At 36.1% G+C, this 24,275-nt stretch overlaps 1 protein-coding gene across 2 annotated transcripts in view; it reads left to right on the forward strand.

The window, feature by feature from the left end:
* The window catches only part of SLC26A7 (solute carrier family 26 member 7), a 70,191-nt gene that overhangs the window by 20,587 nt on the left and 25,329 nt on the right, over window positions 1-24,275 (forward strand). For both annotated transcript variants that reach the window (XM_048287031.1, XM_048287032.1), the window contains exons 4-10: window positions 5,123-5,287; window positions 12,927-13,079; window positions 14,415-14,497; window positions 16,055-16,202; window positions 18,276-18,389; window positions 21,624-21,701; window positions 23,173-23,268. In XM_048287031.1, coding sequence (XP_048142988.1) covers window positions 5,123-5,287; window positions 12,927-13,079; window positions 14,415-14,497; window positions 16,055-16,202; window positions 18,276-18,389; window positions 21,624-21,701; window positions 23,173-23,268 — 837 coding nt within the window. The remainder of the gene's footprint in view (window positions 1-5,122; window positions 5,288-12,926; window positions 13,080-14,414; window positions 14,498-16,054; window positions 16,203-18,275; window positions 18,390-21,623; window positions 21,702-23,172; window positions 23,269-24,275) is intronic.

The raw sequence follows: 24,275 nt of genomic DNA on the forward strand, positions 1-24,275 counted from the left end.
TTAAGTTTTTCTTAAGTAATAAATTTCAGAGTCCTAAAGTGATTCTGAAATCTAATGTTGAGGAAGTGTTCATAAAAGAGGAAAGATATTTAGTTATATTAAGAGGCATTCTGATGAAGATAAAATAGTATTAAAATAGAAAAGAATTAAACGTAAAATAAAACCTGTAATTACCAAAACCATTTAATATAATGCTTTCATTATCTCATTTTTAAAAGCAGGCATAATGGAAGGCATAATGAAGATTTTTTTTAATGTTTGCGTAGCTGCTACTCTATAAGGAAAAACAGGGTATGGAAAACAAATCAACTTAATAGAATTCTTCCCTGATATTAAATACCTCAGAGGTACTGATGGGGAGAGAAAATGATGGAACATAACAGATACCTGTAGAGTAATTTTGTAATTAAATTGGATAGTCCCTTTATAACATTAAAAAAATCTTCAAAAGAGCTTTTGGGTAAGATTTTTTTTCCCTAGTAATATATTATATGTGCAAGAATACTCGCATAAATATATGTGTCTCTAAAAAAATATTAGCGTACTAAATTGAAATTCAAGATTAAGATTTGCTGAATTAATAGAGGAAAGCTCCTTGCAGATCAAATTGAGAAAAAAAAGTTTACCCTAGGAAAAAAGCTTTATTCTCTTAAGACCACAGTGTTATAGACTTCAGTTGGGCTACTCTTCTGTAAATGGGAAATAGATGCCTATTGCATTCCAGTCTTGAGACATTTTTATCAGTAATTCTTTCATCTATTGTATTTTAAAAACTAATGTAATTAGTTTCTGATATACCGTGTTGGAAATAAAAATGTTTCTGGTTTTCAGGAGATCAAATTTACACAGTCTATTATCAATTTGCTTAATAACGAAGGAGCACATTTGAATAAGAAGGGTGTTTTTGTTAGGCAATATTCTTGTCCAAATCTCTATTTCCCTGTGGGAAAAATGATGCTGCACTATTCTATGTTACACATAGTTCTGGAGGTAAAAACATGAGTCTATTGTACAGTGATAACCAAGAAAAAAGTTCATTTTTCTTTTAAAGTGGAAATACCTTCTTGCAGGCTCATATTCTGTATCTTGAAAACTACAAGTGGGCTGGGTGGATGCTCTGGTTCCCACAATTATGGTCGAGCATACCATGTGTTAGTACAGAAAGAATATAGAAAATACTTTTTCAGGTCCTGGAATGAGGAAAGTCCACTCTGCACACCATCAGAAGCTACCAGACACCCTCAAGACACCCAGAATGAACATAAGAGCTTCAACTCAGAAGACCAAAACCTCCTGATCTACCAGTTAGATGTCTATTGAAACAGGCCAGGGAGAGTTTTAAATTGGCAACTCAGTCAGGCTGAACTATGTCTGTCTGTTTTTTCTGGAGGGTCCACAGATGTCTTCACTTTTGCAACCTTTGATTTTGAGATAACGAATAAAATGTACTAACTGAGAGGCTCACTGTCTGTACAGTTTCCCTCCAAGAGATGTTCCCCATGTCTGACCTCATCTACCCACCCCATGCAGCAAATGATCAGAAAGGGCACCACCACTTTTGTTCGCTGTAATAGTGAAAAAACCCCTTCCAGCACAGTGACATTTTGAGGGGCTTAAAATTCATTCTCCAAAACTGAATCTGTGCAGAAGGTAAAATGATATCAGTCTTTCGATTTCTGTGGATAGAAAGTTTGACGTTAGTGATTTCCAAAGAACTGTTAAGTGATAAAAATTTTTACTGGCCATGAAGTTAAATTGACTACATGTTGAATGGAATTTTAATAATAATAATAAACTGAGCATGTTGTCATGGGAAGAAAGTATTGAAAGTGGACAAGAACCAAAGGTTCTGAATTAATGAACATAGAGGGCTTTGCTTTTTGCAATTGCTCATTTTTCTTCTACTGGCTGAATTCCCATTCTCTTCTACTTCTCAGTGTAAAATTATGGAACAGTAAAGACAGCTGCAAGAAAAGGTTCCCTTAGTATTATCTTTCTTCCAATTTGAAATGTACTTCTTTTTTTCTATTTATTTTTTTTAGAAATCACACCTTCCACCAGTTATGTCTAATCACTTCATTGTATACCTTGTTTCTGTGATCTTTTCTCCTTTACTGTGCATTAACTCAAGCCTGCTTTCCCTCATTTTCTCTTTATTTTTTCTCCTTTCCCTGAAAAGTCTTGATTCAATTTATGTGAGTTTATTCAAGAATGTATAGCTGGTGAAAGCAAAATTAATCTCAAGAAAGTTACTTCTTAATGAGCCTTTTTTTATGCTGTTATGTACTGAAAATGCCACACAAATAACCAATAGCCAAGTGCCTTTCAAACCATTTTTATATTGTGCATGTCCTTTCCCTGAAATATGCTTTTCTTCTCTAGGAACCAAGTTTTTAAAAATTAAAAATTCTGAATACAATTCTAAAATATGTGAAAATTTTGTTTCTTTTACACTTCAAGAAAATCCCAGTATTACTACAAATAAGGAAGAGAGAAAAATATTTGCCTTTTTTTTCTTTTTTAATTTTCTGTTCTAGCACTTCACTGTCACTTTTCTCTGTAATTTGTCTGCATCAGGAAGGAAGAGAAATCATACAATATACCAGAAAATAAAGTCGAAGACCTGCAAAAATGAGCATCACAACTGTAGCCAAGACAAAGCAGATTGTTAGACATTTCTTTAAGAATATTGAACTTTCTACATTTTGGTCAGTGTTACTGGGTGAAAGATTTTATGACATAGTGCAATGTAATGCAATTGTGTGGTGTCAGCTTAACTCAGTTTCAAATGGTGTTTATTCAAAATGCAGTGGCAGCCAAACTTACATGGCTGTTGCCCAGCATGGAGGGTTAATTGTAGAATCAAGCTGGGCTTGCGTAATTTTAAGTATATCTGTCAAGAAAACTCACATGGAACTAGATTTGGGAGGCTTGTTTCAAAACTTTTTGCCTCCTCATGATCTAATCAGTTTCTGTGCGTTACTCTTGTTGCAAGGACTACAGGAGGTTCCCATACCAGCTTATGCTGAAAAGTACACCCTCCACCCAGGATGTTTTCTGTTCTGGTTGCTTCACTGTTAGACCTTCTCCATGGAAGATGTATGGGTGCACATCATATTTATTTAGCCATCATGTAAATAAAGAGTAGGATGTTCATGATGAAGAAGAACTGTCTTTACTTCTGGAAGTCCTGAGCTACCTTCTGCAATAAGGAGAGGGGACCAAGTGTAGTCTGTTGCTTGTTTAACTGAGTGGCTACAGAAATTGTCTAACTGAAACCATACTCATGGTTTGCATGTATTTTACATAGCCTACGGTTACAAGCAACCAATAAAATCTATATTTGAAATGTGATCTTTTAGTTAGTACCTGTGAAGCATCCTCTTAAAATGATGATTTAAAAAAAAAGTAAAAATAAATAAGTAAATCTGAGAGTGATGCTGAAGTTTCTAAGTTCAGCAATCATTTTCCTGTAACTCACAGTAAAAACTTTCTCTGAAATGCTAATAGTAACTAATACTTCTTTGTGACATTATGCAGTACACAGAATTGTCTCTGCAGTTTAGATTCCAAAGCTAAATAAACATCCAATTTTCTGGAAGCTAAGCTATTACACAGTTAGAAATTTCACATTGAGACAATAGAAACTGATCTTAGAAAACAAACAAAAATTCACTTGGGAAGGGAGAATTTAATTCTTATTGAACTTTGCTACTGTGAGCAATGTTTTAAATATATTAGTAGGCACACTGTTAGAACAAACAGCTAAACAAAATATCTGAAATTTGTAATTATCAGTTTTAGGCCTGACTAAATAAATTACTACCCACTGAGGGTATACAGTAATTATCATTATTGGAGTCCAATCTTGAATGACAATCAATGTTCCAATTGCTCATAGTACAGAGAAATTTGCATGCTATTAGTGGGAAATAGAAGAAAAATCTCAGATTTAATCTCTCAAATGGAAGAGGAAATTGCTCACTAGAGATTTTGTAGTAAATTAAAAGCCACTTATTTTGGTATTTTTGTTTCTTTTGTGGTACTATGCTCAAAGCTCACTGCATACAGGTGAGTTTTATGGTGAAAAAAATGAATGGTGTTCAGACATAAAGAATGATATCATCTGAAAATGATACTTTTAGCTTCAGAACAAAACAAAACAAAAAAGCAAGAGAGACTGTATTATATTCCAAAATTATGATATTTAGTATGATAAACACAAAATTAACCTCTTAGAAAATATGGTAACAAACAACTCTGTGCCAAGAGCATGCAACTTTTCAGGCAGAAGAACAGCAAATGCAAAAGACCATAGAAATAAGAAACTGCAAAACTCATTGTAAGGGGAGATAATGTCAGTGTAACTTAATGTGGATCAGAAAAGCATTAAGCGTTACGTAAACCACAGCAGCAACTGTAGTCATGTGACAACTTTGTTGAAAGAATTCAGAGTTGTCAAATCTCATACTTCGGAGGGAAAGGCTCTTTGAAGTCCAGGATAAGGGGAGAAAACAGTTGAACACAATAATACTTTGTCCTGTACGCCTACAAAGTACCTACAATAATTGTAGATTCCACTGTAGTTTAAATTCCTGGATTAGAGGTCTCACCACAAGACTCTCCATAGCACCTCATAAATTTGGTATCTGTTGAAATTACTAATGTTGGGAATCCTGATAGTGACATGATGGCAACCAGTAAGCTGGGGCAAGATATGGCCCTTGGCCCATTGAGGTTGGATAGCAGTGGAGCAGGAATGAGACTTAGAACCAGTCTCACTTTTGAGTTGCTGTACTTCGTGTTGCAGTGTCGAGTTGATGTTTTTATGGTGTTTATCGTGCTCACGTATTTGAGCAGGAGAGAATACTAAGAGTTTCTTTGAATCTGCTTTTGTTACCAAACCAGCGTTAGAGTCTGGTAAACTAGTGAGTAAAATAGTGCAGGTAAACCCACAAAACTTCAGTGGGTTCCATTTTCAGCTACATTTGTCCTTCAAAGGACTTTTGCTTTGTACCTTTAGCTCATTTATCTTATAATTTATTAAAAGGACTCTGGCTCATTGTCCTATCACCAAGAAGCTGCATTTATAATTGCTGATCCTCCTGCCTTTGCCTTCTAGGTAGCGATGTTTATGCTGCAGTTGGGCAGTGCCACTTTCTTGTTAACAGAACCCGTGATAAGTGCGATGACAACAGGAGCAGCTACACATGTTGTGACTTCACAAGTGAAGTATCTGCTGGGAATGAAAATGCCATATATATCGGGACCACTGGCATTTTTTCATGTGAGTTCATTGGAAGAGATGGGTTACTTCATTAGCTATCGTTTTATTAAATAACAACGCTATTTGTCTCTGTGTAAGAGTAAGGAATTTGTTATACACATGTGTGAATGAACAGAAGATGAGCCTTCATCTTGCTTTGATTGTTAGTAAGAAAAGATTTGGAAAAACTTGATAGAGAACTAGCAGGAATGGGCGCAGTAATTAATTTAAAATAGATGTGTTAGGGCATCAATAATTCCATTTATTATTCTGAGCCATTATACACTCATACAGGGAGGGTAATCTCTTTCTGGATCAGCACGTGGAAGGAATATAAACATAAATTTCAACATAGTTTCTTCATATGCTGCTGAATGAAATCTGACCATGATTGTGGTAAAAGGAAAATGACCCATGATTTGTGCATCTCCTATGCAAAAATTACTCTAGATATGTTGTTTATTACTTTATGACATGATACTACTTTGCCATAAACACAGCAAATGGACAGCTTTAAGGTAATTTTTATAAAATGCATGCAGCATTTCATGCAGTATTGTTGCAAATGAGCAGTTAGGCTGCTTAAAGAATCACCATTGGCAAAAGCAGGTATGAGCTTAATACGAACTTATGAAAGTGCGACTCTAACAGAGTTCAGTGGCAAGGTTCACTCACTTACTCCAAGGATGAAGCATTCATAGGAAAATTGCATTAGTATCAACTTAGAATGGATTGCATGGAGACCGAGGTTGAAAAGGGTAAGGGTGCAAAGGGTATGGATACAAAAAGATCAGGTGAGCCAAAGGGTTTAACAGATTTTCTTCACTGAGTAATTTAACATTTATGAAGTGATTAAATGGGATTTTTAATAAATATAACAGACTTAATTACAGTTCCATGATAACAACATTCACACCATAGTAAATTTACACTCACACACAGAGGCAGAGATGTATACATGTCAGTCTGTGAGTGTAAAGGTGCTTATCAAAAATTCCCCCTGGCTTCAGTGAAATACTCATGGCAAATGCCTGAGTGTTTCTCAACAGGCAGGTGTTGCACCTCGAAGAGTATGTGCATGTCTGTGTATCAGCCCAGGCCTCGCTGTAAGTGATGGTCTTCTGAGAATCGCAGACTTGAGGGTTCATGAGCTCTGAGAGGTGCCCCACTGAGGGAGGTGATGGCACAGCCCACTGTGGCCCAGAATAGCTCAGAGGGACTCACTTAGGACTCCTGTGTCACAAGGTGATTTGCTTTAGTAATGAGTTAGTTTCCATCCTGGCCATAACCCACGCTGGCAACTACTGGAGTTTCCAAAACACTTGGAAATTGTTTCCAAAACTTCAGCAACAATGGTGCCGTTCTGCTTGGGCTCCAGGTCAGGTAGGGAATGTTCTAAGGCTGTCAGGGGATGACTGATCACCCTTTGTTCCCCACCTGGGCCGGACAGCGGATGTTGCTGTTACAGTGTTGCTCCCACCTGTATCACGGGAGAGCACCTGGTACGCTCAAGGACATGTCACCGCCCGGCTGTTTGGTCAAGGGCAGGGGGTGATGCACCACCACCACTGTCATGGTTACAGCCCTCAGAAAGTACATACTTTTGGCTGAAACCTTAAAGAGCAAAGTTGTATAATCTTATTACACAAAAGACATGAATATATTCTTGATGGTTACTTATTCCAGCAAGCCCTGAGTTTAGGTGCTGTGAGCACAATCTCTTGGCATTATTCGTATTACAACACTCCCTGCCAAAATAATACATTGCTCATAGTAAAACTGTATTTACTTGCTGAGGTGATATTTAAGTTGCACTGATAGTGAGACTTCATCCAGTCAGCCACTAAATTAGGACACCTTATTTAAAAGCACTGACTGTCTTTGTGTCCTTTATTTTTTCTTATTATTTTGGGAAATTTGCTAATGTGAACTCTTTGATTAGAAGATATTGCTTTTTAGAATGTTTTTTTTTCCATAGTATTTTATAAATTTGGCAGTTTTTCATATGGATAGTAAATTGGTAAGTTTTTTACAGGACCAATTTATTAATGAAAATTAGGGGCATGTAATAAACACAATTAATTTATCCATTTATCTTGCAGAGACATACCTAAAAGTGTCATAGCCATTTCTATGAATAGCCAGTTGGCTTATGAGACTATTAAAAATGATTCTTCATATATTAATTTTTTTTATTATTTAAAAACCTTTTCATAAATGATTCTTAATATAAAATGTGAATAGCCTCTTTTTCATGGTGTTTCCATGGAGACTGTACTTACATATAGGAATATTGTCATCTTGTAGAGATGACTGGTGTTAAGTACTGCAGCCAAGGCATAATCAGAATATACATTATGAGCAATAATAAAGAACTGCAGTGATATGAAGAAATATTTCCACGTTGGTGTGCTCATGATATCATAAATGAGGTCATTCAAATGCTTTGAAAGAAATCTATTCCCTTATCCCTTGTATTTTTAATGTATTTGAAACAAGTTCTTTGCCTTTCACTTCTCTTTTGAAATCAAACCCCTTTGAACACATTCCAAAGAAAAATTTTCCTGATTTTTTTTAAGGTTCTGAATTGCTCTGTAAATTGTGTGAAAATAAATTACCAAAAAAAATTTGCTCTGTACAACTTGAAAGAATAATAAAAAAGGGGCAATTTTACTACATAAATGTTTTAAAATGTTTCTGGTATCTATTCAGACTTATGAGTTTCCTTAAGAAGGTACAGTATCTCAGTCAGAAACACCAGAGCTAGACTTTAACAATAATTTTCTTCTGTCATTGTAGTTTTATGTGAAAATTATATGAATTAGATATAAAGTAGTTTGCACATGTATCTAGAGAGTGAAAGGCAACTTTGGCATCTCTCTGGACATGTTCTTTACTTCAAATCCTTGAAATCCAAAGACTGGTACTTTTGCTTACATTTTTTTTCTTTGTCCACTCCAAAACACCTCCCACTCACAAAGCCAAGTTTTGCCTCAGGCAGCCTTTGGGTTGGCAAAGCAAGAATAAGAATGTTTAATAAAGTGTGATAGGAGAGTTGCAAGTATAGCAAGCCAGTGAAATGAATTCTTTATAGCATGTGAGATCATGGTTAAATACGTAGAAAGGGACTATGCATATGGAGAACAAATCTAGTACACTGGCCTTGAGCCTGTGGTATTTTTGTGTTTACACATAGTTCACGTAACTTATTAAATTTTGTTTTCCCTGTACATAATTTGTCACAATTCAGTTGAGCTGCACAGTGCAGCACCACTTGGTACTTTGCAAATGGAAAGGGAAAAGTGAAGGTGAAGAAAAATAATGAGGGAATACTGCGTGAGAGCAAACTTTACAAGGGACAAGAAAAGTGTCAAGTTTTACTCAGCATCTGAAAACAGAAGAACATACATGTATTTGCTCTTTATTTATGTATAGATATGTTTCTCTTTCCCCACGTTTCTGAGAAAATACAATACTGCAAAATGAACTGCAATGTAAGAAACTTGCTTTGCAAAACGGCGTCTTTTGTGGCCATGCTGCAAGTTTGTTGCAAAATCCTTGTGTGGTTTTGCTGAAATTATCTGAAAAAAATCCCAAACTTTCATGTTCTGCTATCAGTCCTTTTTTTTCACCCCTTTTTTACCCAGTTACTTATACAGTTTACAATATTTGCCTGTACATTTTCCCTCCAGTGTGACATATTTAAAAAAAATCAGAATGAAATATTTTTTAAAATGAAATGAGGTTTCACTCTTAAAATGCATTTTGTTAAATAGCATGTTCCTTTAATTCTTTTGTTTGCTTCAGCCTCTATACTTATTTTAGGGCTAATCTTTTGGGGTTTCATGTATACACTAAAAAACCCAACTCAGAGCATTTCATTCTTATATCCAAATACACATCCTTTCTAGAATATAAACCACTACAACATTCAATATCACCCTATGAAAGTATGTGAAAATATGGTGGAACTCGAAACTGCTGGTTTCCCACGAGAAAAGGAACATTCAATGTCTGTATATATATGTGCAAAGCTGGAATACTTCTTGTTTCACTTAGGTCCAAATTTGCACTGATTACCAAAAAGTCCACTGATTGCTTATGATATTGTCAGATAGGTTCCATTAAGAATCTTTACACAAAACTAGCAGTAAAACTAAAAGCACAAGAGGCAAACAGCTCAATTAATATATTATTGCTGATTTTAAAAACTTTTAAAATTATATAATGAAAAAGATTGCTTCGTACACTGTAATATCAAGCTAAATTCTGCTGGATAATTTCCAAATTATTTCAGTAAGTGCATTATCAAAATATGGTAAATTCTGAATTTATAATTATGTTTTTGATTAAAACATTTGTAAATACTTCTTTTGAATCAGATGCAGATGCTACTGCAAGTTTTAGCTTTATGTACTTAGGATTTATAGTTTGATCTTGGCTAAGTACAGTAACTGACTGGACAGAGTACCATGTAAAATCTATAGTTTAAAGAAATGTCTATTATATATGGTAATTGCATTCATGTTAAGAGCCACATGCTCTTTCTTTCTTGTGAAAGGGTCTCCTTGCTTTACTGGTCATATCATGAATTGAGTGGTTTTAGGTTTTCAGAAAATGGTTACCCAGGAATCAACTAGTCAGTCAAAGCCCTTTAGTCTAATGCAGTAATTAATTTCATATTAATGTATTACTGCCAGAATTGTTTTAGTGTACTACAGACGCTTTGGGCATAGGGCTGTTTGGGCTACTGAATTCGAATGAGGTACAAAGTTTTGGTAGTTCCATTATTTTTCATTTATTGACTGATGTAGACTAAATACAGAAGGGTACGATTTCAAAAGAAACACCAAAGGATGTACTAGGCAGTTCATATAAAGATTCTGTTGCAAAGTCTGAAAAACCTATGGCAAAGGTTTACAAGATTTGGATATATATTTTTAAAATTAAATGGAAGTGTCAATGTGTCAATAGAAGTTTTTTAGTCAATTTGAAAGATGGAAATTATAGCTTGTGCATATTTCTTCACTAAAATTGTATTTATTTACTCAGTCTTTTGTCTCACTTTGTCTAGGAAAATTAGGTTTAATGCCATGAACACAGATAGCTAATGCTGACACTTTAATAGACAGCATTCATTTCAAAACAAATCACATCTCTCTCACTTCAGCAAGTGGGAATCAACCCATTTCTTCCCTTTTCTTGCCACTTCACCTTAGATCTAGCTCACTCTTTGTTGAGTTTGTGGGCAGTTTTCCAGATTGCCTCCTTTTGTCATAATTAATCACAGCTTCTGCTTGGGCACTGAGCCAAGTCCTGTCCTTTCTTGAAAATGCATTCTTGGAAAATTATGGGTACAGAGCCTAGTTCCAAGCCACTCAAGATACAATCCACATATTGTCTGATTACAGTAGGGCAATATGTGGTTAAAAACTGTGGTTTAATTGCCATTCTTCAGATTTAAGACATTTCTAGATCACATTGCTTAACAAGTTGATTTTAAAATATTTTCCTGGTTTCTGAGAAATGTTTCTGCTGGGTTTTATTGTGCATTCTTAATTGAAACTCTAAGGGCTAAATTTCAAAGGACTGGACTACTTTTTCCTCTTTATGAGGACGTTACTTTTCTGTAACGAAATTTAGATTGGGTTTTTTTCCATTTCTAGATTTTGAAAATATTCTCAGAGAGAAAAAATCAGGAAGTTATTTTAATTTACTCATTCTTCAATATGAGCATCACCTCTTCAATGAGTGCCAGAATCAGAACAATAGAAATAAATTTTATCATCATATTGACTACCTTTCTGCTAGAACAGGGTTTTTTCCTAAGATAATTCTCTAGTACTTTTTCCTGTCCAATATAAATATATGTATTTAAGCTCCAGACTGTCAAAACTTGTTAGTATTATACATGTATTTGAATATAAGTTCTCTGAAGCAGAAAATTATTAATCTTTATTTTGATAAAATTACAAGTGTCACTTTTGATTTTTTTAGTGGTCTTCTTAATCATTGCCGGAGAAAACACCTTTTTTTATATATCATTATTATTATTTCAAGCCCCAGTTGCTTGATTTTATTATCCTTAATGTCGGGGTTTTAAAAAAAAAGTTACTTGTGATGATGTCTAAATCTACATCCTACATCTTAACTTCTGTTATCTCTATGGTTTATATTTCAGGATGCACAGTAGTTCCCAGAATTTAAATGCAGAAGTCAGGGGATTGAGCCTACCTTTTTTTTTTCCCCTACAGCTTTAGTAAGCATATGTATTGTATCCATATTTATGGCTTGCTGTTGTTCCAGGCAATAGACTGTTGCTTTTCTTCAGGAGTCCTGAAAATAAGTTGTGATAGAGATCTCATTATTTCTTTATTTATCAGGATAGATATTCTCTCTTTCTTCCCCCTTCTAACTGTTTCAGCAAACTTCTAATTTTTTTCATTACTTTCTGTTAATCTGCTATCATACTGATTTATGCCTTATTTCCTGAACCCACAAATTCAGCATAGAGGCAAAATTATAGTTCACTGTGTCATCTGTGCTGGTTTGAAGGCAACTGCATTCTTCCGAGTCTGTTACTTACAACATTGTATTCATCATCAAATACCCCGTTGCTCATCACTGTTGTTCATTCTACGCCTGTTCCATATTTCTATTCCCCATGTTCCTTACAATTCAGCACCATATTTCCTTTCTTCATCACAGATCCAACTATACTTTTCTAACTTGTTTTACAGGTTATTGCAGCACTTATTAACTGCTGAAAAGCTGAAGGCCTCCCATTCACAGCTCCATAGCTCTGGCCTGGTGTCCTCTTTCCCTTTTAGCTCTGCAGTCAGCAGAAAAGGAAACAAACTGGGCTAAACAGATAACTTTAGTTATTTAAATCACCAATAACATATGTATGCAAGCTTGGCAGCCATTTAGTGTGTGCAGCCCCTGGACCTGGTCAAAGCATGCTCCACGGAGCACTGTGAAAGGGGCAAGAGCAACCAGCGGGGAGACTGAGGATGGCCTGCTGAAATTACTCTGGAAAAACGACACACAGATTGCAGAGGATGCCCTGAAGAGGATGCTCATCTTGGAAGATTCCTGTTGCATCTCTTCCCATCCAGCCACTACCGCATTTTTCATTCCCTTTTCTTTTTTTCTCTTCTTCTCTTTCCCCCTCTTTTCTGTCTTTTAATTTTTTTTTTCTCAGAAATAACTTTTACTACTAGAATTGGTGGATGTTTTATGCTATGTCCACTACAAATAAACCTTTGTGCAAGAAACTTTTCTCAAAATTTTTATGTGGCACTCATTTATCTCACTGAACTTAATGAGACTGAATAAGAAAAGGAAACATATCACATTTATTGGAATTTTATCACTTTCTTCTACCAATAGAAATGTTAAAATTAATTTATACAAATATTCGCTGCTTTTTTTTTTTTTTTTTGGTGTGTTTTCAAAAATCCATAGGAGTAGTAAATTTGTGGATTTCCTTCCTTGTAAAATCTAAAGTACAGGCCAAAAAGTTGACCAATGACTCAGCTCCTGCAGTATTGATTCAGCTGTTACTGATTATTTGTCTGAAGCTGTGAGAAGATGCCATAGCATGTGATCCAGAATATATTTTTTTTGACGTGTGATTGTTATTTGCTGTTCACTGTAGATTTATGCCTATGTGTTTGAGAATATCAGATCAGTTCAGTTGGAGGCATTACTTCTCTCCTTGCTGAGCATTGTCGTGCTTGTTCTGGTTAAAGAACTGAATGAGAAATTTCAGAGAAACATTAAAGTTGTCCTTCCCATCGATCTACTTTTGGTAAGCACAAAATTATATATCAGGCTTTTTCTTACAAAGCTTTCAGTAGCTCAATCTGCTGAAGTTTACTGTGCTGTCTATAGTTACCCACACCCACACCTGCCACTTATTAAATGGACAGCTGATTGTCATGGCTGTAAGTTAATTGTAAGAACAGGAAACAGTATGGCTAAATAATTAAGGAAGAAATGACATACAGTCCCAATTTGTATAATATTTTTCATATGTTCAGTACTTTTTACATAATCACAAGAACATGAAGCCTAGAATGTTGAAGTGTAAGGAGTTTGAAATAGAAAATTAAAAGTAACTGGCACATTATAACTCCAGGCAAGTCTTGTTCTGAGTAGTTGTGACTTAGATGTTGCTTGTTATTTATCTACAACAAAGTTAAATAGCTATGCCATTGCTTTCTATCATTTTACTAACAGTTTTCCTTTAACATGGTATAGACAAAATTGAAATTAGCAATTGCTTTATAAACCCCTGATTTAAGGATTAAGTTGTAGTCAAATGATCGGCAACAGATCACCATCAGAAGGTTTCTGTTTTTCTTTAGACCTCTAAAAGAAAATACAAAGTATGAAGGATAGTTGTCTTTTAGGGTGTATCATCGCAATTACTCTTTTACTGGAAAAATTTACAAGGACAAAATTCTGGAAAAGGAGGAAGTGTGGTCCCGGTCTCAGTGTTACCTTTTAAAAATATTGGATAAAATGTACCAGCAAGGTTTGCAGGTACTAAGGATTGCAGACTGGAACTCATACCTGTTCTATTGTGATTTGTGTATTCATCTCATCTGAAATATGAGGAAATGAGTTTGAATCTCCTCGGGGTCAAACTTTCCACTCCCTCTGCAAGATTCATACCTGCTAGAACATAAGAGGCAGACATATCTGCTGTGTTTTGTGCTGAAGTCAACACTGCCAGTCTGGATCAGATGTGCTCAGAGAGCATCAGCTGAATCAGGAACACCTCAATTATGAGCTACTTTAAGCTGCTCACATGAATGGCAGTGCTCTGGGGCACATGCTGAATAGAGGGATTTCGGACACTGATTGCCAAGGTTCCTGAGGCTTTACAGAGAGTCATACAAATCTCTTTCATTAACACGGAATGTACAAACTGCACTATAGTGTCACTTCATTACTGTGTCCAAATCTTAGTTTCTTTTGACTCTTCCACATATGCAAAAAATAAATCATTATAATACTTTCCTGTTTTACTGGACTGATTTAAGGATAAATGTATGTGCCATGTACTTAGGTACAGCAACAATAGCGACCATGTCAGAAGCAACAGAAATATAACATCTTTTTCTGTTTGAATCAATAGATAATTGCTACATCCATTGCTTGCTACTATGCTGATATGGAATACATCTACGGGATAGAAGTTGTGGGAAATATTCCTAAAGGGTAATGTTGGTTTTATTAGCTTGTGGCTTTTAAATATCTTTATTTCTGAGAAAGTCTCTGAAAAGGTCAAAGTAGTTTCTGAAATAAGAATTGGTAAAAAACTATTTTGTTTGTTCCCCGTCTCCTCAAATACTCTTTCACAATTCCATCTCGTATTAACAAGTTATATGTGCATAGATATCATCACAAAAATGCATTCTTGTACATTTCATTAGTTTTTATTGCTTTGTGGAATAAAAAGTAGGTACTAAGTGCCCGATGATGTATGACAGGAGGGCAGGACAGTCTTTACAAGATTATTGCAACCTCCTTTTTGAGGGTTTCCTTGGGTTATGGTAGAAGAAAGGTTTAACAATGAGGTAAGATTTGTAGATCACTACACTTCATTCCTCTCCACCCATATAGAAATTTTAGAAAATGTGGTTTCTGAGGATATGTGAAAGATTTAATTATGCTAAATCTAGAAAAGAACATTTTTACTGTAGTTAGGGATACATTTTTCTCCATGACCTCAAAAAGAAGGCAAAAAAAAATCCAGTATAATTAACTGGAAAGAGAAATTAGATTAGTTGTCAGACAAAATGTTCAGACTCTACAGGTTGGTATGGAAGAGAGCAGCTTTTGTGTAATCTCCTGCTTGGATATAGCAGTGTTTCCCTAAATGTCACAAAGTACAGCAGGAATGCATGTGTGGCAGCTTGCACTGAAAGAAATAAAGTAAGGGACATTTCTGCGAAAGAAAATGCTTTTTAAGTATTCAGAGCATGCTATGAATCTGAGACTAAAACAGGGCTAAGTGTGCCCCTTCTGTATGTAATGAATAGGTAAAATGTATTTGCAGCTTTAATCAGGAATTTATTTTGTCTAACCTCATACAAGTAGTGTTGAAAAAATAGAAGCAGAGCCTGGATCATTCCTGAGCATTTTTAGACATTTACCTGAAATACCTAACTGCCTTGTCAGTGGAGAACATCAGAAACCTTAAGAGCACAATTTGGTTTTCAGTCGGTGTGATTTGTGCTCTGGAAAGACCAAAGTCTTTTTGAAGAGTTCAGAGACAATCTGGGGTGGTTTGGTTCATAACTTGTTTCATTGCAACCCCCATTAGATGGAATAAATGTCCGTACTGTCAGTAACCAACAGGAATACAAAATTTTTTAAAGATTTAAATTTAACTTTACAGGAAAGTCAACTATATCAAAAAAAAGAGAAAATATACAGTAGTCTCTTCTACTGAACATTACAGAATTAGTAAATGGTTGCTAATTTTATTTGTCAGTCATGAACTTAATTTATCAACATCTCTTTATAATTTCTCAAATTAAAGTTTTCAAATTGAATAGTCCATCTGAAACTGTTTCATCTTCTACAAATTCTATTCTGCTCTTCCCAACAGACGGAGATTTTAATAACCTAAAATATTGAAAAATGTCACCTTACAAGTAACACAAAAATAAGCTGTTCCTGTAGAGATTGTTTCTCTGGTATTTGCATGAATTGCAGGTATATAGAAACTATGTATCAAGTTTTGCAAAAATTACTGTCTTTTTTTTATAGGTTGCCATCACCAAAAGCACCACCCATGAGTGTCCTGCCTGAAGTAGTCACTGAAGCTTTTGGAGTGGCACTGGTTGGTTATGTAGCCTCACTAGCTCTTGCTCAAGGCTCTGCTAAAAAGTTTAAATACACTGTGGATGACAACCAGGTAAAGCTCTTTCTCCTTAGTGTCACTGAGCCTTGAAATCACTTCACCATTTGGGGAAAGTATCATAGATGAACGCCCAGTAGGATAAGCTATTTTCCATATAGCATCCTGACACCTTCTAGTGCTTACTGTAACACCCAAAACTTGTTCAAATTGTCTCTGCAGAATGCCCTCATTGGCTGAACTGCTCCTTTTGGGGAAGCTCATCCTTCAGGATAATCTTGTAGGGCTACATTCAGTGCAGCATTTGGATATTAGTGCATTTTCCACTGCTCTCAGATGAGACAACTTCTCCTCTGGCAGTTGAGCTCTTATAGACAAGTTATGATGTTAAATCAGTCACCAATTAATAAAACAAAGCAACTGTAAAACAAAACCAGGTACTTATAGCCCCAGGACTTATCTGATGTTGTGAGAGGAAATTATTTATACTTCTGCAAAGTGGAAGTCTCACCCAAAATGAAGGTTTATTTGTATATAAGAAGCTGTGTGAGTTCAGAGGGTGCTGCCAAATTTACAGCCATAGGAGCTTTCTGTTCTGAGTTCCACTTTGCAGAAGACATGCTTAAATAAAAGTGGAACATCTCTACACTACTACATTGCTTGTCATGGTGGGTGGGTAACTCCAAGCCAGCTGGAAATCCATGGAGACGGTAATTCAAGCACTGTGGTAAGAAAGGCTCAATTTCAGAGAGCTGGCACTAGTACTGTGAGCTGAAAATGCTGCCTCCACCTTTCTGTTAAGTGGTTTGAGATAAATGACATAGGGTTGAATGAAGAACTGTTTTTCAGCTGGAGGTCTATTTGGACACACTATCTAGACAGGTTGGTCTTGCTACATCTGTTCCTGACCTTCACAACTCTTATGTCATTGGAAAACACAGTGAAAACATTCTTGTCTATTCAGTTCTCTATAATATTTTTCAGTTTGAATACATTGGGCCATGAATTTCTGTTGATGCCTCAGAGCCACATTTCTATGGAGCAGAGGGAGAATGCTTTGAACTTAGTGCAGAACAGACTCCAGGGTGACATGCTGCTATGTTTCAAGGCAGTCCATGGAACACAGCAACCTGTAGATCTTTCTGCACCTTTGGAAGTCTTGTACCTTACTCAGCTTCATTACTGAAGTCTTGGAAACTCTGTGTATGTCTGCATCAAATAATGGAGCAAAAGAGCAAAACCTCCATGACAGGAGAGCAGTGAGGGGGTGTGGCTGTGGTGCCCTCAGGGGCCAGGCACAGCGCTTGGCATGGGGGCTCGTGCGTGTGTGAGACTGCTGGGCCAGCTTTACGGGGGTGCTGTTCTGTGCTGTGAACACAAACTCATGAGCTGGTGTTTTCCTGGCTGGATACAGCATCGTTTGTGTCCTAAGCACTCTGAGGTCTTTTCCTACATGTTTTCCTCATCAGACCAATATGCTCCTTAAATTCTGTGATGCTGGGTGGCCATGTTGGAACACTTCCTTAAAAAACACTGTTCTTCTTAGACTGGCTTCTTCAAGGTGGCTTCTCCACTTTTTCTTCTACAAATCTTTGTTCAGACATGTCTGCATTTTGACTGTGAACAAACACCAAATATATTTGTGATGAAACACAGCATGCCTATAATGTGGCTACCACACTTCACTCTCACTAAAACGTGCTCTAAAAAAAGAGAAATCAGTGGCTGTCTTTTTCCAGTGAGTCATAAACCAGAAACAATCTGGACAGTTTCCAGATACCAGTACTTGGGGCCCTGGCCAGTTAAAAAGCAGACATGGATCAAAATGTAAATATTTTGGTTGAACTTCATCTTCAAAACGTAGCAATAGCATTTATTCTGTGAACAAAATGTCCCTTCTGCTTTTGATGAATCTGGTTCAACAGCTCTATCATTCTATCGTTCTAAGTTGTGAGAAGATATATTCTGTTGGGAAATCCTTTTTCATGCACCTGTGGGATTTTCTTCCCTCAAAAATGTGTCCATCCTTTATCATTGCTAATATTTACATAGGGGACTCCTATGTTGGCGAGAGGCATTGAAATGACAGAACAATAGGAAAAAACCATCTTCTATTTAACGACTTTGCAGGAATTTTTGGCTCATGGCCTCAGCAACGTGATTCCTTCATTTTTCTTTTGCATACCAAGTGCTGCAGCGATGGGACGGACGGCGCTTTTATACAGTACAGGAGCCAAAACACAGGTAACAGCTTAGAGTAAAGTACGTCGGAGAATTAAAGCTGTGATTCTGCTCACTGGAATTTGTACTGATTTATCCATTGTATTTCCCCTGTCTCCCTTTTCCTCTGTCCTGAGAATGACTCTGCCCTGTCATTTTTAACAATCTGCATTAAATTGCATTCAATCAGCGATGTCTTCCTAGGAAAGACAATGGTCCCTCTTATTAATTTTTATGTTTCATTCAATATAAACTGTAAGGTCTGTGGCAGCAAGGAAGTTAGGAGTTGTGTTTTCAGACTGCAGAAAACTACATAAAAGCCCTTTCAGTTAATGTGAATTTGTTAGCATTGTAACAAAAGTGCCCTCTAATGGTGTTTAATGGATTTAATGGCACTGTCTAAACCGAAGTTTTAGGAAAAAATCACGTTTAATTTAGTGCTTCTATCTGATTTCCAAAATAAAATGAAAGTAACCTTTAGAGCTGTTTGTTAAAAAACCACAAGTAATCTCCCAGCTTCTGCCTTGTGACATGGTGTACTTGTCCTATCCCTCAGTGTACACTGAGCCCAGAGAGATGACATTTAGATTTTTGAGGATTTTTTTTGCCTATTTTCTGCTGTAGGAAACTAAACCCACAAGTTCTTATTACAGTCACTGAGGAAAGAGGAGACTGTAATTGCTGAAAATGGTAACTGTGACCCTGTGAGCCCGTCATCTGTCTGAATCGTGCTTGCGAACAAGAGAGGTGGCAAGCCACCTGGGGCAGCCCCACAGCATTGCCTCTTCCTCTGAAACTCAAGGGCCTTCAGTGGCAACCTGCCATCAATGCTATGCCCTTTGGAGTTCACTGCTATTCTCCCAGGTAACAAGTGACAGAACAAGAGGAAACACCACCAAGTTGAGCCAGGGAAGGTTTAGATTAGAGATCAGGAATTTTTTTTTTTCACAGAAAGGGTTGTAAAGCACTAGAACAGACTGCTGACAGAGTCACCATCCTGGGGAGTTTTCAAAAATTGTGTGAATATGGCATTTGAGGACCTGGTTTAACGGTGAACCACCATGGTGGTGGTGCTGGGCTGATGGTTGGACTTGATGACCTAAAAGGTCTCTTCTAACCTTAACAATTCTATGATTCAATGATTCCATTGTCATTTTATAGCTGGTGTTGCCTGTAAAAAGGACATTAGCTGCAAGGAAAAGGTTCATGAGGTACAAGACTAAGTGCAATCCATAGGTACTGTTTCTCCTCAACCATCTCCTGCAATTATTTCTCATGCAGATGCCACAATATTAAGGAATTATACAGGGCTTTACTTCAATACTCTACATGTCAAATACTTGCTAATTAGCCTACAGAGTACTCCGAACTCACTTAATCATAATGAACAATCTAACAAATAATAATCTGGAAAAGTATTTATATGCAAATATTTTAGCTACCACTTGGCTATTAGTTATTTCATATATTTTAGTTGAATTTGATGTCACACCATGTGCCATCATCTCACAGACATTCTCTTCTGTAACCTGTTAATGTACTCATTTTACAATTTGCAGTTGTACTGCATCATGTTGTACTAGCTTTTCCATGGAAGATTTGAGGTAACCTGCAGACCTATAACGTGAAGAAGGCTCATAGGGTATTTGAGTACTTTGGCTCTGGTTCATGTAGACAAAGACCCCGATAAAAGGTTATTCAATACATGAAATGGAAAAGAAACCACTATAATTTGATTTCAAGATAGCAAACACATGGTAAAAGTCTGCTTGGCTTATCCATTGGTTTCACAGCATAGCAGTGCCTGGCTCTAAAAGTCAGAGTATGGCTGAGTTAGCACTATGAGAGCATTTTAATAGGCATAACAATTTCTCCCCTGCCTTCTTGGAAAGCAACACATCAGCTTAATCCTCTCCTTTGTGGCTGTCTAGGCAGAATGAAGACACGAGAAGATCATCACTTATAAATATTGGTGAGGTCATAGGCAAAAAGAAGCCTTGCTTTAATTACATAGAGGGAAGTCAGTTTGGCACAGGGCATGGAAGAAATGCAGAGAGCCTTTCAGGGGCACAGAGCAGCTCTTTTTTTCTCAAATGGCTATACCTGAGATGCAGTTTTGCCATTTGTTCCTCAGTGGTATATTTTCCTGAGAAAAAACAGAAGTGAGGAACTCTATCATGGACTAGAAGTGTCCTTCAAATAGAATCAACACTTTTTTTTCTTGCTCTTCATGAAGGCAGAAAGAGGGAAAAGTTCCTTGTGACTTTACCAGCAGATTTTCTGTCCCTTTTTCTGTAAACACTTTGTCTATCCTTCTTGATGGTATTTTTAAGTACACCATGACTTTAATTTTCTAGTGTTTTAACAACTTGTCTGGTTTTGTTTTTAACAACTTGTCTCTTAAAATGAAACCTAATTATTTTAGTAAAGAAACATATTATCAATATAAAAATAAAGTGAGCATCTGTCTACTTACCGTCAAAAACCTTCTGTGAATCTCAACTGTATAAGACCAGAAGTACTCAGTGAGCACTCAGAACGGAATAGGACAGTGCAATTTTACTGTAGTTTTCCATCAGATTAATACCATAAATACTGTGAAGAAATGCATAATTATTACACCATATACTTTTCTGAATTTATATTACTTGCATTAATTATAATCTTTAATATATATTTTTAAACTGTGCCTACATTTTCTTAAGTAAATAAACCGATATTAACATGAAATTGTTAGTGGTTTCTGGTTTAACAATAGTTTTCTTTTAGTGTTAATCCCAATAAAATAAGTTAGAAGTCTTGTCTTGTGGAAAAAATGATAGCATACATAATTCTTGCTTAGTGCTGTGACAAATCTGTTATTTAGTACAATATAGGGTGCATGGCTATAAATAAGTTGCAGAATGACAGTAGGTGCTGAGAAACTTCTGGGATGAGATATTGCACACACACGTTCCATTGAATAACCAAGTGTGTAAGTGATGCTCTGATCTATATCAGTGGGCTGGCAGCAGGGTCAAGCACAGATACTGAGATCTCTCATTACGTTTTCACTGTAGTTGATTAAAGGTAATAATCAGAGATTAAAATTGAAATTATATGCATCTTCAATGCACAGATACATTAACAGCTAACACCTTCAACATCTGATTCTTGACTTTGTCTACAATATTTTATAATTTATCCTTTTCACAATTTCTTTTGTTGTTGTTGTTGTTGTTGGACTGACTGATCTGCAATTCTTGTTTATCGTTTTAGGTGGCTTGCCTTATCTCTTGTGTATTAATTCTTGTGGTGATCTATGCAATTGGACCTCTGCTCTACTGGCTTCCTATGGTATGGTACTTATCCTTTTTAAAGATTAAGATGTCAAACATTTTCTAATAGTTTCTTTCAGGGAAAGATAGTGCAACCTCTAAAACAGCTCTATTTAATTTCAGTGGCTGAAAGAATAGTCAGGGCACTACAAATCTCGAAATCATAAAATACGGAGGTGACAGCATAAGACATATAGATTTTATACATATATAGTTATATATAGGCTATCATGTAAGCATATAGAAGTGAATTTCTCTTCTACATAGTTTTGGCAGGTAGTTTATGAAAAATATACATCCAGGTTGTTGTGAACTTGTAAACTGACAAAGTGTGGTAGAAATTAATGAAGATTCATTATATTTCTCCAAGATATGCATATGATACACAACTTTGCATTTCAAATAAATTTGACACAAATTATTTTAGATAGTGATATAAGCTTACAGAAAGATTATGAAGTATTCCTATATCTCTGTCATGGAATACATCTACATTATGACTCTATGAAGCAGGGTGGCATCTTTTCACATAAGCTATATCTAGCTTTTGGTATTACAAATTAATAGTTAATTTTAACTAGAGGCATGTCAAAGCTGCAAAATACAGCTCTAAAATTATCCACAATTCTGCCATGTATGTACATGAAGTTTTAACTCAACCATGTTTAAAAATTACTTTGTGCTATTGTTTACATGGTGTCATGAAAGTTCTCACTTTTCAAACACAGATCCTTTTATAGCTTATTTTAACCATGCGAAGTAAGGACGCTTGAAGAGGGGTGCTCAATATGTCCTGATTTTTTGCTATACTTCTTCCCTACTTTCATTTGTTTTTATATGGATTGTATGTGAATTTTGACTGGTTTCCTGTAGGCTTTTCCCCCATATTTTAAAAATACTTTTTGGTTTTTGCTTTCTTGATAATTTATTTCTCTTCTAATATGCTTTTTCAGCCCATCTATACACTGCAAGTCCATCAGTTTGTACTCTGTTCTTTTTGGCTCTAGATGATTTTTTCATCCATCTTCTCCTCCTTCCTGATTCAAAGAACAAAAAATTATTTTGTTTGCTTCAAAATTAATGGACTTTTGCCCTAGAGGCCTTCTCTAGCAGAAGGGAAGGAAGTGAGGAAGGGGAATAAAAATTCTTCACTGCGTAGAAGTTGAGTGCTGATTTGCTTTTGTCCTCCAGACTGTGGCAGAATGTATCTGGTCTGCTGATGCATGGAAGAGTCTTGGGTGGTCCTGAGGCTTCTGTCATTTTTCTCACAATTAGGTAGCCTGTAGATTGCCTTCACAAAAAAAAGAGAGATAGGGGGGTTGATGCTGTTAGCATCTGTCACAAGGACGCCTGTGCTTATGTCATTTTCTAAACACCTACCAGTTTTTCTACAATTTAATTATGATATCGACTGCTAAATTAAAGAAAAAGTAGAAAAATTGTTTTCACTAGCAATTCTGCAAATGGCTTTTGTTTTTATGTCTTTGCAGTGTGTGTTAGCAAGCATTATAGTTGTGGGCTTGAAGGGGATGCTAATGCAGTTCCGTGACTTAAAAAAATATTGGAAAGTGGATAAAATAGACTGGGTAAGTAAAACTTAATCTAAGGAGGTTTTCCTGAGACTGTTTGGCAAACACCTGTTAGCTAAACTTTAATAGTTCTGTGGCCCTAGAAGAGACAAGTGCAAGGTATTTAGTAGTACTTTTTGCGCACTGTCAGCTCAGAAGAACAGCATCTGTAATATCACTTGTATTAAAAAAATGACATTTTAGTAAATGATAAAGAATCAAACCTAATGCTACAGATGTGTATACAGACAGATCAACTTAATGTCAGCAAATACGTGTCTAATTTTTATGTCTTCTCTATCTGTTTAACATGCTTTTGCTACTGTAGCATTATTGAACAGATTTTGGTATCTTCATCCTCTGGGAATACGGAATGACCATACAGGTCAAACAGAACTGGAAAAATAGTGATGCAGAAATATGCATATTGAGGGGTGCTGTAGGTAAATTGCCTTAACTCTTTCAGATTTTGCAAGCAGAATATCTACTGTCTGAACATAGTGAAAGATTCTGCTCTATGAGAGGAGGAATACATCAGAAAGACAAGATAGGTGAAAAGAGATATAGTATGAAAATCTAATTTAATGCAAAATCTAAATAGTCTGAGAGATTTTGCACAGAACGCCTAGCAAATTAAAGATGAATCCATATGTAAGGACACTCCTGGATTTCTCTTCTGTGGGAGATTTTGGATGTAATGGCCAATTAGTGGAACCAAAATTTCTATGCACTTACATAAATACATACATGCTGACGTCCCATATGTTTGAGTTAACAGTACTCAGAAAGGTATTTTGGCCATATAGGCCTTTTCTGTGGTGGGATATACAAGTAATTGGCGTTAATAATGAACTTTGTTGACTTCACCAGTGACTTAGTATTCTACAGCAGTAATGGTTAAGTCTAGACTGAATAAAAATTTTTTTAATAGAGTACTGGATTAACTATGGGAAACAGAGCTGAGTAAACAACACCAAGTTTGACTGTGAGATTTTTTGCACTTAGTTGCAGAAAACTAGAGGTGC

The sequence above is a fragment of the Corvus hawaiiensis genome, chromosome 26 (genome assembly GCF_020740725.1).
Source record: "Corvus hawaiiensis isolate bCorHaw1 chromosome 26, bCorHaw1.pri.cur, whole genome shotgun sequence".
In the NCBI taxonomy this organism is placed as follows: domain Eukaryota; kingdom Metazoa; phylum Chordata; class Aves; order Passeriformes; family Corvidae; genus Corvus; species Corvus hawaiiensis.